The following is a 14,972-nucleotide window of genomic DNA, read 5'->3' as shown; positions in this document are numbered from 1 at the left end:
GGTTGTTCGTTGTTATCCGATTATTATCTTTAACGCGCGAATTAAACGCATAATTCTGAAGAAACAGTAAACGGCGTCGTTCTAATTTTAAACAGTATTTGGAAACTAGTAAAGCGTACGATAACAAAAGGTGCGCAATGGTCTCCTTCACCACCCTGCGCAAATTAGGGCAGGTCTCGTCAAAATTTCCCAGTAGTTTACCATTACACCAATGGATCCTTGATTGATCGGTACTTTTCTCTTCCTCTTTCTTATATTTTCCCTCTTTATATATTATATTTTATGAATTGGGCGTCTATAAATTTTGATTGATATAACGAAGGGAGCGAAAGAAATTTTTTTTTTTTGATTTACATTTCATCAGAATTTTTCCGTTTGAATTATAAAAATGTGGGGGAAATTTAATGTATACTTCTTTGATTAAGCATTGAATCGGTTGATTTTTTCACGATGATTCTTGTTGAGTTTGATTTTTATGTCAGAGATTGAATCGTTAGCTTCTGAACTGATATGAGTTCTGCTATTTGAATGGCTGAGTTGCAATGTGCTTACTTTTCACGTCCTTGAAAATCATTTATTTGCGAGAAACTTAGGCCTTGTGTAGTTGTGGAAAACAAGGTTTGTTCCCCAGAAAATTATACCAAGAAAATTTAGAAACGGAGTATGTAGTGAAAATTTTCCAAATGCAAAATTAGAAATCAGATTTCGTATTTTTGCAAATTTATGCTGGCTTTTACATTTCCCTCCAACTAAAGAGTTCTTTTGCCAATTGGAAGACATGGTAAAATAGCTTAATGATAATTGCTATAGTATTTTCTATTTGAAATGTTATTATAGATTGAGACCATAGGATTATTTTATATTTACTTTTGAATAATTTTTTGTTTTTAATGAAATAATAATTATTTAATATAAAACTGTGAATTACAATCTTACAAAGCGAACATGGAATAGAAAATTGAATAAATAAACATGTTTTCCGGTTATCATTTTGGAGTATAGAGAATCAGGAAACTGAAAAATGGAGAACAAAACTGGAAAATGCAATCAGGTTTTCCACAACTAATCAAGCCCTTAAATATTCTGGTAGAAGAAGAAAAATTGTCAGAAGAGTTGAATAATTCTAGTTGCATAAATTAGGTTCCTTCAATTACATGCCACTGTCCTTTTATTTTTCACTTTCTTTTCCAAGGATGTGGCGAGAGAATTCAGATGCATCAAATGCAATTGAGAACTATGACATGGCAAAAGAATCCCAGCCCGTAGGAAGACCAACTGAATTTTACAATATTAATGAAAACTGAGAGGAAAAGTAACCCACATTATATAATCACTCAGTAAGTGCATTCAATTTGTTATTTAGTGAATGCTTTCTGTTCATGCATTCCTCCCAAAACGGTGAAAGGACAAAAACTCATTTTGCTTTCAGGACCATAAGTTCCAATTTGACCTCAAGCGTCTACAATCAGTGAACATGAAAATTCTGAAATCAGAAAATCCAAGATGTAATTGGTAGAATAGCATTGTTGTTTATTAGTTGTTATTTATGGGCTTCTTGGTTGAACAAGGTCACATTTGACTCGTCATGTTGGATATTGTGAAACATGTATTTATCTAAACTTCAGAAAGTAATGTAGTGGATTTTACTGTCTAGTTGTTTTATCATTCACAAAAGTATGATCATGCAATATTAGTTGAAATGGGTTATAATAGTAACATTGATATTGTTAGCTGCTGAAGATGAGATTATTCTAACAACCTTATTCGTTGCTATTACAAGCATCGTTATGAATTTACCTTTTTTTGCTAGCAGCATTAATATGCATACTTAGAGAAATATGTCATTCTACAGTGCATTTACTTCACTGAAGGAATTGAAATAGGTTGCTTATTTTGTTTGCTTATTTTGTTGGTGTATTGTACACAGGGTTTTGAGCCGACCTTTTACTTGTATTAATGAGGTACATGATGTCTGAAGAGGCTGGACATATGCTCATGGTTTATGATGAACCGTCAGACCAGCGATCTCTGTCTTTGGATGATACAAGTAGCACAGAGGAATCACCTGATGAAACCAGACTTTCACTGGAAACTACTAATGATGCAATTCCATACATTGGGCAGAGATTTGCTACTCATGATGCAGCTTATGAATTCTATACAGAATTTGCCAGGCGATGTGGGTTCTCAATCCGCCGTCACCGCACAGAAGGAAAAGATGGGGTTGGGAAAGGACTCACTAGACGTTATTTTGTCTGCCATCGTGCTGGTAACACCCCTGCAAAAACCTCAAATGAAAGTAAACCTCAAAGGAATAGAAAATCCTCCCGATGTGGTTGTCAAGCATATATGAGGATAAGCAAGACCACGGAGTTAGGGACACCAGAATGGCGTGTCACAGGTTTTGCAAACCACCACAATCATGAACTCCTAGAACCAAATCAAGTCCGTTTTCTTCCTGCATATCGAACCATATCAGATACAGATAAAAGCAGAATCCTCATGTTTGCCAAAACGGGAATTTCAGTTCAGCAAATGATGAGGCTTATGGAGCTTGAAAAATGTGTGGAGCCTGGATATTTACCATTTACAGAGAAGGATGTGAGGAATCTACTCCAGTCCTTCAGGAAATTAGATCCAGAAGATGAGAGCATAGACTTATTAAGAATGTGCAGAAACATAAAAGAGAAGGACCCCAACTTTAAATTTGAATACACACTTGACTCGAACAATAGGTTAGAGAACATAGCTTGGTCATACACGTCATCCATCCAGTCATATGAGATCTTTGGTGATGCAGTGGTATTTGATACAACACATCGCTTGACAGCATTTGACATGCCCCTTGGGATATGGGTTGGAGTGAATAATTATGGTATGCCATGTTTCTTTGGTTGCGTGCTCTTACGAGAGGAAAATTTGAGGTCATTATCATGGGCACTGAAGGTAATAGAATGAGAAGTAATCTCCCTTTACATTTTATATTGCACATACTGATCTTTATGTTTATTTGCTCCAATTTGTTGACCATATCCTTCCATCTAGGGGAAAAAAAAAAAAAAAAAAAAAAAAAAAAGAAAAGAAAGGGAGAGAGGAAGGGAACTGTAGATTCTGAAACTGATTAATAGAAATTAATAGGATAATATGCAGGAGATGGTTAACGTGGTGGATCAGAAATAATGGCTAGTGAGATGTTTATACTACAAAATATGCTGTCTATGTTGTATAGATGTGGAATAGTTTGGGGATTCTCTATAACTTATGTTCAAACTTAGGAATGTTGTGAGTGGGGATGAACAACCAGTTGCAATGTTTGTTCTATTTGTTATGTTTGCTTTGACCCTAAGCCTCTGGTTTGTGTTCTGCAACAAGTCTGGCGTTGCTGTCATTTGACTTTTTGGATTACACCATATCTTTAATTAAACTGTGAATGGTGGCTTCATAATTGATGATGATCATTGGATACATGCAATCACATGTGCACATATTCTGTCACACTCACCTATAACTCGCTTCTGAAATTTACTGCGATGTTTTCTTGTTATGTTGTTTATATGACAGGCATTCCTAGGCTTCATGAATGGGAAGGCTCCACAAACAATTTTAACTGACCAGAATATGTGCCTCAAAGAAGCAATAGCTATGGAGATGCCAACAACGAAACATGCACTTTGCATATGGATGATTGTGGCGAAGTTTCCATCCTGGTTTAATGCTGTTTTGGGAGAACGTTATAATGAGTGGAAGGCAGATTTTCATCGACTCTACAACCTGGAGTCAATTGAGGATTTTGAACTGGGTTGGAGGGACATGGTTAATTCTTTTGGGCTGCACAATAACAGACACATAGCCAACTTGTATGCCTTGCGCATGCTTTGGGCATTACCATACTTGAGAAGCCATTTCTTTGCAGGAATGACAGCAGCAGGTTATTCAAAGTCAATCAATGCTTTCATCCAACGGTTTCTGAGCGCACAAACACGGCTTGCACATTTTGTGGAACAAGTAAGCCTCTTGCTATTCATATGGAATCACTGGGAGTTGGATTGAATTTCCCATCTAGTTTAAAATGCCAAAATTTTACCTCAATCCTATAGTCATGACTTCAAAGCCGTTGGTTTATATAGTTTTTGCCACATAACACTATGGGGTTGTGATTTGTTTATAGACAACCTGATGAAATGTATCTGTGAACTATGAAAAGGTAAATTATTGTCAATGATGTGATAAGATCAAGCTTACAAAGGCAATGACCACAAGCTCAGGTTCCTTGGTTTTGACTTCAAATTTGTATAGAACTGTTGTTTTTCTTTCTATAAGCTAGATGTGATTATGTCATGGTTTATGTAAATTGTAAAAAGCAGTGTGTTACCAATCTGGCGTGGGGTTGGGTTGTGGTGCCACCCCAATTTGTGGCCAATTAAGAAATGTCACAATTTCTTGTAACCAAGCCTAACTATCAAGATTTTTGGGTTTGCTTGAACCCACTCAAGATTCCATTCTCTCCTGAATAATCTAGGAAAGCATGAAATTTTTGCTTGATTGATGGGTTTCAACCTGTAAGCAAGTACAGATTTGCATGTCCTCTTTGAGCACATTCCAAATCAAAATAACTGTCTTTGTTTTTTTAACTGTTCACGTTGTAGTTTCAATTGTGAATCCATGCTTATCTGTATCTTTTTTCCTTATTTCCTGATGGGGATAATGATTTAGAGGTACCAGGTGGTTGAGAAAGTAGTCTACGTTTTTTCCACCTTTCATTATTTTGGTGCTGATAGAATTTATTTTTGGAAAAACTTTTTTATATTTTTGATTTCGCATTGCATAAGCAGGTTGCTGTCGCTGTGGATTTTAGAGATCAAGCTGCTGAACAGCAAATAATGCAGCAGAATCTCCAAAATATATGCCTAAAGACTGGGGCACCGATGGAATCACATGCTCTCTCAGTCCTTACACCGTATGCCTTCTCTAAGCTCCAAGAACAACTTGTTTTGGCAGCCCATTATGCATCATTCCAAATGGAAGATGGCTTTCTAGTGAGACACCACACGAAGCTTGATGGAGGCCGAAAAGTATATTGGGTTCCTAGGGAGGGCATCATTAGTTGCAGCTGCCATCAGTTTGAGTTCTCTGGAATTCTATGTCGGCATGCTCTTCGAGTTCTCTCCACAGGAAATTGTTTTCAGATTCCAGAAAGATATCTCCCTATCCGTTGGCGGCGGATTAGCACATCTCCTGCCAAGCTTCCTCACACTTCTCCAAATGATCATGGAGAGAGAATGCAGTTATTGCAGAATATGGTATCAACTCTAGTAAATGAAGCTGCAAAGTCAAAAGAAAGGCTGGAGATTGCCACCGAGCAAGTTTCCATCCTTTTGTCGCGCATCAAAGAGCAACCAGTTCCATCGCATGGGATGAGAGATATCACATCCATTCATAGAAATTTCTAGCCCAAAGAAAATATCTTGATCAGTTAGAATTCTCTGTATTTGTAAAGCGATCAGTAGATGAATTATACTATTTTGTGGGTTGAAATTCTGCATGAAAGTTTTTGTAGCTCTTGTTCATGCAATCATATGATCATACATGGTGTTGTATTTTCCCTGACAGCATTTTCACGCCTGTTCTTATCGGAGTTCATGAGAAATTGCTGTAGTGTACAAATACGTTTATATAGAAAAAGAAAAGATTATGTTGCCTGCAAATCCTTATGCTCTTGCTTTCTTGTTTAAACCAAAATATGATCTTTTTACAGGGTTCGGAAAATGGCACACCAATTTAAATAACATATTTGAAGGCCCGTATATTAACATATATGAGATTTTCATTTTCTTCATGCTTTATTGTATTAGAATTATTAGAAAAAAAAAAAAAAAAGGATGAATCCTCTTTTCCATGTAATTTGAAAAAAAAAAAAGAAAAAGAAAAAGAAAAAGAAAAAGAAAACTCGTGAAACGGAAGAAATCTTAAAAAGCATAAACGACTGTCGTCTTATTGCATTGCTAGAAAATGAAATGCTGTCGTTTATGAACTGTTTATAGCAAAAACTAGCGGCTGAAGTTTCTCTATCTGCCTCCACGGTTCCACCTGCGGGAGCTACTACTTGTCTACTTCCAGAGGGAAGACCGGTACGAACTAAAATCGGTGCGTTTTAACAAATTTCTCAATTTCATCAATTTTCACCCAACTGAATTGGATTCTTTATGACTCTCAACTCGGCTTATTTGCCGTCCTTTTGATCTGGGTACTCTTTATTTATGTATTTCTTCATATACTCGTGAAAAATATGTGAGCATAGCGCTTTATACATGTTCATGGGTGTATTTATTTATATCCATATTGGTATTTTTGGGTTCGATGAGTAATCCGTTTTCTTCCATTGCTTGAGGAATTTCTCTATGCAGATCATCTTAATTTTATTTTATTTTTACCTTCTAGTTTGTTTTATCCAATTTCAGTAATATGCTAATCTTTTAAGTCTAATAATATGGTAATTTAGGATTTGCTAAGGTGAAACTGCTTATGGTCTGAGTATTTTATTCTTATCTTTTTTCTAGGAGAATTTGATTCTGATTGCTTAGTATCTATTAATATTAACCCTTTTTTCAGGGTTGGATTCTTGCAGCAAAATGCATCCACCTTTGACATTGCATAGGCACCCAATGTGTGCTGAGGTGAGTTTGCCTTGTGCCTTTTGTTTCTTATTATGATTCATTTTCCACAAACTACTTGGTGCCAATAGGAAAATCTATTTTATCAGATGGTTTTGGTATTGGATTTATCAGTTATAACTTTGTAGATTTGTTGGCATGGGTTCAGCGATGGTGGTGATAAGTGGAACAAATTGTTGTTAGATTACAGATGACAACTTTGTTCGATGAAGGACATTTTTGGGGAGGAAAAGTGAATTCTCTTTTGACAAATGAATTCTGAAGGAGAAAAATAAAAATTCCATAAACTTGGGTTTGATAGACACCAGTGCATTCACCCCTGCTATGTGCTTGTAAAGTTAGGTTGAGTTTTTATTTGGGATACTATCTCATCTATGCCAAAAGCATGGATATTATCTCTTCATTTTTTTTTTATCTGGTTGCCACTGTAAGACATGGATCGAATGCCACTTTTAAATCAAACCTTATGCATGAGATGTTCAAACGCTATCCTTAAAATCAATTTGTATTTTACAGTATTTGGTCCTAAAGGATTTGTCAGCCTGAGCTTGAACTGGCAGGCGTAAAGTTGTAGTATATTATGGAGATCTTAACCCTCCTAAGTTATTGATGCTTTATCAAGAGAAGAGAAGTCAAATATAACTTATGCTATTTATTTTTGCTATATTTAGATTTGGAAGTACTTTGATGTTCAAAGCTTTCATTTTGTAAATCAAGCAGCATGAATATTTTGCAGATTATTGAACAGTTCCAGAAGTGTCATTTGGACCATCCTATAGGAAAATTCTTTGGTGAATGCACAGACCTTAAAATAAAGCTTGATCGGTGTTTTCGCGAGGAAGTGAGTTATTGTTCTGCTTGTCTCCTTTTTTTACTTTAAAATATATATATATTCAGAAATTGAAATTAGATTTTGAACTTTTTCCTCAGAAAGCTGTGAAGCGGAAGGCAAATTTTGAACAGAGTAAGAAACTTAGAGAAAGGCTTCAAGCATTAAGGAGAGAAGCTGCTGAGGGAAGTCCAGAGGAGAAGAATTTTGTGTGAACTCTACGAATGAAGTGGTTAACAGGTCAAAATTCTTGCTGGATTATAAATTTAGACTCTATATCATTTTGTAAAATTGAGAGGGATTAGGTCATTGCATATTTGCATATCATGTAAGATGCTTTATCTGTCCATTTTTTTCTAGGTTGGAAAAATAATCAGATTAGTCCAGTAGAAAGCTTCTTAAAATGTCATAAATTTCAACTAATCTATTTGTACGATTGCAAGTAGTCATTATTAATTGAGTTATAAATTTCATTTGCATTGGTTCCTTCTGAATAAAGTAATCTGTTTGTACCGACTCGTAGAATAAGCTGCGCTTTAAAACTCTATAAGGATTTTGTACAAAGCTTTGCTATATCTCTATGGTTTTCTGTATGAGGCAGATTTGGACAACGCTAAACTTTTGTTCACTTAAACTGGAAAAAACTGATGAATAACATCAGCCAGAGAAACCGCTTCTTCAGGGCTCTGGCCAGTCTTCCAAACCTTGAATTTCAAAGATACTGGACAAATATCACTCCATTCTTTAAGCAAACTCATTGAGCAATGGTCCTTTTTGATACCATGTGGACTTACAATGTGCCATATACGAGAATCTAGATCTTCTGGTGTTTGCTTGCTTAATGCAACGCTCTTATCTTCCTCCTCATCATCACTTAACTGAATTACCTCTATGGCTGGTGCAATTTGTTTGTTCTTCATCTCTTCATTCTCAATGTCCGCTGGTTTAACTTTCTTTTCTCCAGAACTAGAATTACCAGGCTGATGTTGTGTTTCTGGAAGAACAACCTGGGATTTGCCTTGTTGAATAGAAGAAAAAACAAAATATTTCAGCACACTAGAATTTATTAAGGCCTAAAGATACAAGAACTTCTAAGTTTTGATATTAGAATCTAGAAACATTTCTTTTTCATGTTCATCTCCCTATCATATTACTAATCATGAAGCATATGGAAGGGAAAGAAAAAAAAAATTAAAACTCTGGTTCACTGTAACTGACCTGTAAAATCTGCTCCATCATTCGAGCTGGAAGAGATCCCATTGTCTCGTGAAATTTTTGTAGAGGGCCTCGACAACTCTCTGATTTCTGATTTTGGTGAGGTATTGTTTTCCTTCTCATCCTTCCTGTTCAAGTCCTTGTCAGCAGGTTCAATTTCTGCTTCATCTGCAATTATTTCTGGAACCTCGTCTGACAACCGTGCTTGTTCTGATGGTGTCTGAAGCAGCTTCAACCTTTCCATGTACTCAGAAAACGTACCCAAGAATGAAGTTAAGGGTAACATCACTTATCATTTTCTATGAGATTGGTCACAAAAATTTGATGTATAAGCATATGTGGCGTGACACCACAGAAAGAAACAAGAAATCTCTAAGATAAGTTTGATGTTACAAAGAATCCATGGCACACAAATATGAAATAAGACTCACCAGTTGATAAGAAAATAGCATCATCATTTCCATTAAAGATTTTTGGGCTTTCAGGTTTTTGCGAATTTATGATAATTTTGTCTCAATGAGTTCTAGATGGAGTAAATGGCAGAACAAGGTAATGATAAAAAAGTTTTTGAGTTGCTTGGAAAAGCTTCCCACATCTGATAATGTGTACAGACATGCATTGTTGACATTTTAATTTTATTGAACCATTCAAATGCTCTCAGAAAAGGTTACCAAGTTCAATTTGTGTGATATAATACAATATCAAAGGATATTCTCTTCTCCATCCCTTCTCATTTGCCTGATCAATACATTTTTGCAATCGAGCCAGCTCTTTCACAATCCACTTGGGTATAGCGGATTTTGGAAAGGAAAGCAAAGTCAGAAGGAGATAAACATGCAGTCAGCACACAACAAAACAAATAAGAGATTAAAGAAGGATTTAAAATTGTAAGGAAACAGAGAGTCTAAAATAACATGAGCTGGTCCATTAACCCTGATTCCAGGTGGAAAAGAAGGAAGAGGAAGAAAGATCAGAAACTAAAATTCTCGAAATCCCACAAGAAAAGATCTTAAAAAAAAAAAATAATTTAAGCAAAATTGTCCACGAAAGGAGATTTTTTTTTTTTTTTTTTGTGTGAAACATTGAAAAATCTTTGGAAGCATATTGTCAGTCTAAATTGACATTAAGCAGAAAAAGTATTACAGGTCAAGTATATAATTTCAAAGCTCACAATAAAGTATCTGAGTGAGACCACCTCTTTTGCTTGTTGAATGCAGTTTCAAGTCACTTTTCTTCACCATAATTTTCTTTTTTGGGTGTTTTATTGCATATATCCAGTCTCTCATGAGATGAGTGGTCCCTTTTACTATTCAACTCCTATTTCTCTAGATGATTAAGGGGGTACATACATGTTTTGTTATAACCTCATGGAGACTTGTGGCCTTTTCCTTGAAATCCACCTGTCAGTTAGAGGGAAAAAATCATGCAACAGTTATGTCTACATGTTAACAGTTAATCTAAAAAGTAATTGACAAATTGGCTTAAATTGGTTTATAGTTTTGGAAAATTTTCAAGCTGTTAAAAAGTGTATACTTGTGACACCAAGTTCATAATCAAGAAACACTCACAACAGTAGGTCTCCCTAGTCTACCATGTTCCACCCTTTGTCGCAAATCCTCACATTCTTCCTGAAAAATAAAACAACACAAATCAGTAAATGATCACATTGGAGAGTTCTTTGCATCAATCAGCTAAACTGCTTCTTTATCTTCATAATACTATATAGCTTAAAGGGTTAAGTAACCATTCAAATATGAAATGTTATTGTTACCTTAGAGAAGTTATCTTCTGATAGCTTACAAGTGGGTATGTCTTTTGGCATATTGGAAACCTGTAGGAGAATATCTGAATTCGCTTCGTCTCCTGAAGTTCTCTTTATGCCTGTAATTATTAATGATAATTATAGGTAAAAGTGGCTCCAGTTTACAACATCAAGATTGTTGGAAAAAATGTACCACTCAGATTGTACATATAACTTGATTCAGATGACACCCACATTGCATGTACACAACACAAACAGATCGTAGATATGCAACAAGAAACAAGTGAGGTGAAGAAAAATGTCAGAGCTTGAGTTGACATGGAGAAATCTTGATTATTTGGAACTTACTGATTTCTACCATTAATAGTTACTCCCTCTCTTCTTTTTATATAAGAAAAGTTTCCATGTTAAGTGTTTTTTTTTTATATAGGAAATTTTGCCTAATTTGATAACTTTGGAAACCATGCTAATGTGAAAATATATTTTACCATTGTTTTAATCTTTTGTGAGATTCTCAGGATAATGCTAGATAAAAGTATAAATGAGCATTTAATATGAATAAATTTTGGAGAATAGATTTTTTTCATCAATTTCCATTGTACAAAAAAAATGTGCTCGCATAGGTTATATAAGCATTGATTAAAATGAAGTTTGAATAGAAAAAGGTCACAAAATTTTCAAGTTGACCACATTAAAAGGAATTTTTACGGATTTCGCTGAATATTTAAAAAATTGCGCAATATTTAAAGTATATTTTCAATAATCAAAGGCAGTTGTAAGGTTAATTGAACATAGATTTTCATATTTTTCCCAAATAAAGGACAAAAAATGAATTTCTCTCCACAGGTCAGTGCATGAACTCCAGTTTTTGCAACTATTTTTATTCCCTTTGTTCCAACAAAGCATTTAAGACCTCGTTGAAGATCGAAACATAACTTAAGGTATATATTGATATTAGAGGAGGAATAAATGATATATTAGGGGTAAATTAGGAAAAAAATGACAAAAAAAAGTTGATTAAACTACTTTCTTAATCTTAATGAAAAATTAGTTGTTTTTATATAAAAAGAACGGAGGGAGTATAATCTATGCATTTTCATTTATACAGCTTAACTCTTGCATTGGGAAATTCTGATGCAAGTGCAATTTTTGACCCACAAGGAAGAAGACAATAAAAAAGGTTTGTGAATTGTCCCCAGGACTGCCTTATTATAGGAAACCTTTTGCAAATATGGATCAGTAGTATAGCTATCAGTGAGAGAATTACCTGTCACTCTCAGAAGCTGATGATAATTTTTCTGTGAATAGTCAAATGGATCAGATCTTATTCTCACGAAACTTCCTATTACCTTAGCATTAAATGTCTCAGGTTGCTTTGACAGCTCCTCCACCAAACTTCTATTCAAGTAGAGATGCCTGATGTTTTCAGTGATGATAGATGCAAAATAGCCTTGCTGCACATCTGGCACTGCTTCTTTGGCCTGAGACTTTCTACCTCTGCTTGAGTTTCGCTGCCTTTTACATGCTATTGAGATATTCTCATCCTTATCTTTTGAACCATATCCATACTCATCTTCTGATTGCTCAAAATTCTCAGCAAAATGGGGTGTCAAAAGGCTATGTATACTATTCCTATTAACTGATTGCCTTCCTAGAAGAGATTTCAACCATACATCACGTATAATTTTCTTCTTTTTCTCTGGGTGAAAAAGCTTGTGTTCAATGCAGTATCTTTCTATGATGCTAGTAACATCATATTGTGATAATTGTTGGGTTGTGTCTTTACCAATGGAAGCAAGGAAGTCAAAGAGGAGTTTTGATCCCCATCCATTGAACTCGTTTTTTGTTGACTTCACCTTTCTTTTTGTTGTATAAGTATTTCCCTCGTTTCTTTTCACCTTATTCACTGCTTTATGTCCTTTTCTATTGTTCAAATCATTAATATCAAATATATTTTCATCTTCAAATTCGCTAACATCTTCTTCCCCTTCAGAAATATCATCTGAATCATATAAGTTTCCAGCATTTCTACCACTATTAAACAAATTGTTTGCATAACGGACATGTGCTGAAGTTAAGTCTTCTTTTTGTTTAACTTTTTCCCAGTAATACCTGAACATGAATTCATATGTATCTTGATCATTGAAGTCCATCTTCACCTACAGATTAACAAGCATACAGCCAATGAGAAACCAATGAATTAGAAAGCTTAAAGTGTGGATGGCTCAAGGGACTAAGGATTAAGGAATTGCTTCTGTAACTGAACTTATTACTTACAAATACTGCCTAATGATACAAGAAAAAGATAATCTAACGATCACACCTTTATATCAATTTGACTATGCCAATTGATTCCAATATTTTCAATTACATTGTTTATTTACTTCTTTAATCACAAGAACATTCAGCAGCAATGGATTCCTAAACAAAATGCAAACATGCTTAGAACAGCTACCAGAATTTTTACACGACTAGCAACTCTAGCATAGCATCTAATTGGACAATTTTTTAAGCAGGAATGGTAGAAAACTTAATTAGGAGTAATCGTACCTCATCAGAATCAGAATTCTTTATTCCTTCTATAAATCTTGCAAGTGTTAAGCAGTGAATACAGAATCCTCGTTTCATTCTAACTGCAACAAACTCAGCTTCGCAGAGGCAGCGTCCACATACAGCTTTTGGACAGCAAAAGCAGTGAAATTTTGGAGTATTCTTGCAAATGAAGCAAAAATGCCACTCTGAAATGTAAAAGTAATTATCTTATGGGCTTGGAAAAATGATAAAATATAAATGGTGAAATCAACAAGAGAAAGTTTAGAAGTTTAGAATAGACAATGAATGACTAGAACACTCTTTAAGACAGTAAAATACTAGGATATTACTAGAAGACTTGGCATTCTGGTTTGTTGGGTAAAATATTTTTTTTATGGTCTTTGATCTGTTTCATCTTAGATAGGAAAATTTCATTGAAAATGATTGAATACAGTAAAGCAATTATAGATTAAAGTTAGCAACTTACTGCAGGTCCAGGGATCTTCACTCTCCAAGAAGGAATCATCATTTTCCACACATTGGGGATGAAATGCTTTAACACAATCCCTGAACGCAGAAGGTTATAAATACATAATAATATGTTTATGTTAAAGCTTATCCACATTTTTCCATGTTCTGCACCAAATGTGAACTATCATCTCATACATCAAATTTCACAGAATTTAAGAGGATTACTACAAAGGACATAATTTAAAATAGCAGGATTACATGGTCAGAGCTTTCGTGTAGCATCTTGAAGACTTGAACTAATAGAGAACTATAGAGATTCACCAATGGCAAATCTTAAGAAGCCAACACATAAAATAACTTTCACAATCATCAATTAGATTTCAAGCCAAAGCTACCAACAGTTTATGCAATTTCTAGTCTTCAACCTCAAAGATGTATCACAGCTTCATAGGCACAGTGAGCAGAAGAGCAGTGGATATTCACGTGCAATTCACGTGCGTCATAAAGTAATAATAGAAATGACAAAGGAAACAACTTGGCAACCCAAAACCAGAACAGCCCAAAATAGGAAACTGTGCAAAGATAGGAAAAGCCCTTCTTGGCCCTCAAGCAAAACAGAGATCCCAAGTTGTTAGACTTACACATTAAGTAGGGTCGTGGACCCTTGAAAGTTGAAAGGAAAAATAGACTTACTTGTAGTCGCAAACCCTCATAAAACCTCCATCTTTGCAAACAAAACACCATTCCTCAGCAATCTCTTCCTTATTTATCTTCTTCTTCCTACCCATGTTCACCTAAGCTCTCTCCAAACCCACAATGCTACTCTGTCAAATATCAGAAGACGAGTTAAGCCTAGTTTGCTTACTTAGCAAAACCCCATTTAAGAACAAAAATAGCAGCTTGATGGCCTCATCCTAAGATTATCCAAGAACCCATTTGAGAAAAATGCAACAAAAGATACTTTGAACTCTCAGAAAGTATTTTTTTTCGTGTGTGTTCTCTTCAAAAAAAAAAAAAAAAAAAAAAAAAAAAACTTAGAGATTGAACTTAGAACATCAACTACCACGCTGTAGAGAAAATTTTTGGGGGTGAAACGCTCAAAGTACTAAGCTATTGAGAGACTGAAAAATCCACTGACGATAAAAGAAGAACCTATGAGGAAACAAGAGCTAACAAGCAACATTGGCGTTTTTCGTTTTCCTATGATAAAGAAGATAATAGAAGCTGTTGATAGCATTTAGAATACCAGAGAAGTTAAAAAGACAAAAGAAAATGGTGATTTATATAGTAGCAAGAAATAAACACGCCAACTGGATGATTCTTATTAGGAAATTATTACAAAGAAAATGAAATGAAAATGCGAATAGAAAAATTAATTTGAGTCTTATTTACTGGAATTGGCAAAAACTAAAGACTGTCATTGGAAGCAATAATTCCTTTTTCCTTCTCTGAATTTTGCAAAGCTGGCCAGAAGGTTTACACTTTACACATT

At 34.9% G+C, this 14,972-nt stretch overlaps 3 protein-coding genes across 6 annotated transcripts; 2 read left to right on the top strand and 1 right to left on the bottom strand.

The window, feature by feature from the left end:
• Positions 1-98: 98 nt before the first annotated feature.
• Positions 99-5,705, top strand: FRS11 (FAR1-related sequence 11). Its single transcript, XM_089723487.1, has 4 exons — positions 99-230; positions 1,928-2,946; positions 3,562-4,005; positions 4,833-5,705. The coding sequence occupies exons 2-4, from the start codon at positions 1,957-1,959 to the stop codon at positions 5,448-5,450; spliced, it is 2,052 nt and encodes a 683-aa protein (XP_089579613.1). The 5' UTR covers positions 99-230; positions 1,928-1,956; the 3' UTR covers positions 5,451-5,705.
• Positions 5,706-5,989: 284 nt separating this feature from the next.
• On the top strand, positions 5,990-7,979 carry LOC105629699 (Cytochrome c oxidase biogenesis protein Cmc1-like protein). 3 transcript variants are annotated; one of them, XM_012211330.4, is made up of 4 exons: positions 5,990-6,144; positions 6,610-6,674; positions 7,408-7,512; positions 7,602-7,979. In XM_012211330.4, the coding sequence occupies exons 2-4, from the start codon at positions 6,630-6,632 to the stop codon at positions 7,713-7,715; spliced, it is 264 nt and encodes an 87-aa protein (XP_012066720.1). In that variant the 5' UTR covers positions 5,990-6,144; positions 6,610-6,629; the 3' UTR covers positions 7,716-7,979. The 3 variants fall into 3 exon arrangements, with proteins under 3 accessions (XP_012066720.1, XP_012066722.1, XP_012066721.1); XM_012211332.4 differs by having other exon boundaries at positions 6,016-6,128; XM_012211331.4 differs by having other exon boundaries at positions 6,087-6,244.
• LOC105629700 (uncharacterized protein At5g08430) lies at positions 7,950-14,933 on the bottom strand. Of its 2 annotated transcripts, XM_020677564.3 has the most exons (11): positions 14,544-14,933; positions 14,174-14,304; positions 13,497-13,576; positions 13,028-13,215; positions 11,745-12,636; positions 10,487-10,596; positions 10,284-10,343; positions 10,065-10,115; positions 9,428-9,498; positions 8,719-8,972; positions 7,950-8,518 (listed from the first exon to the last, which is right to left on the bottom strand). In XM_020677564.3, the coding sequence occupies exons 2-11, from the start codon at positions 14,266-14,268 to the stop codon at positions 8,130-8,132; spliced, it is 2,190 nt and encodes a 729-aa protein (XP_020533223.1). In that variant the 5' UTR covers positions 14,269-14,304; positions 14,544-14,933; the 3' UTR covers positions 7,950-8,129. The 2 variants fall into 2 exon arrangements, with proteins under 2 accessions (XP_020533223.1, XP_089579612.1); XM_089723486.1 differs by lacking the exon at positions 14,544-14,933 and having other exon boundaries at positions 14,174-14,521.
• Positions 14,934-14,972: the final 39 nt, after the last annotated feature.

The sequence above is a fragment of the Jatropha curcas genome, chromosome 6, assembly GCF_041381405.1.
Source record: "Jatropha curcas cultivar XTBG-Jc1 chromosome 6, XTBG_Jcur_1.0, whole genome shotgun sequence".
Taxonomy (NCBI): domain Eukaryota; kingdom Viridiplantae; phylum Streptophyta; class Magnoliopsida; order Malpighiales; family Euphorbiaceae; genus Jatropha; species Jatropha curcas.
This window is presented reverse-complemented; position numbering and strand designations above follow the sequence as displayed.

Coding starts and splice junctions, on each gene's coding strand:
- LOC105629700 (XM_020677564.3), bottom strand. CDS start 14,268: ATGGGTAGGAAGAAGAAGATAAATAAGGAAGAGATTGCTGAGGAATGG. Junction 10,116..10,283: donor GACTAGGGAGACCTACTGTT/GTGAGTGTTTCT, acceptor TCTAACTGACAG/GTGGATTTCAAGGAAAAGGC. Junction 9,499..10,064: donor ATGAGGTTATAACAAAACAT/GTATGTACCCCC, acceptor GCTATACCCAAG/TGGATTGTGAAAGAGCTGGC.
- LOC105629699 (XM_012211330.4), top strand. CDS start 6,630: ATGCATCCACCTTTGACATTGCATAGGCACCCAATGTGTGCTGAG. Junction 6,675..7,407: donor GGCACCCAATGTGTGCTGAG/GTGAGTTTGCCT, acceptor AATATTTTGCAG/ATTATTGAACAGTTCCAGAA. Junction 7,513..7,601: donor ATCGGTGTTTTCGCGAGGAA/GTGAGTTATTGT, acceptor CTTTTTCCTCAG/AAAGCTGTGAAGCGGAAGGC.
- FRS11 (XM_089723487.1), top strand. CDS start 1,957: ATGAGGTACATGATGTCTGAAGAGGCTGGACATATGCTCATGGTTTAT. Junction 2,947..3,561: donor CATTATCATGGGCACTGAAG/GTAATAGAATGA, acceptor TTTATATGACAG/GCATTCCTAGGCTTCATGAA. Junction 4,006..4,832: donor TTGCACATTTTGTGGAACAA/GTAAGCCTCTTG, acceptor TTGCATAAGCAG/GTTGCTGTCGCTGTGGATTT.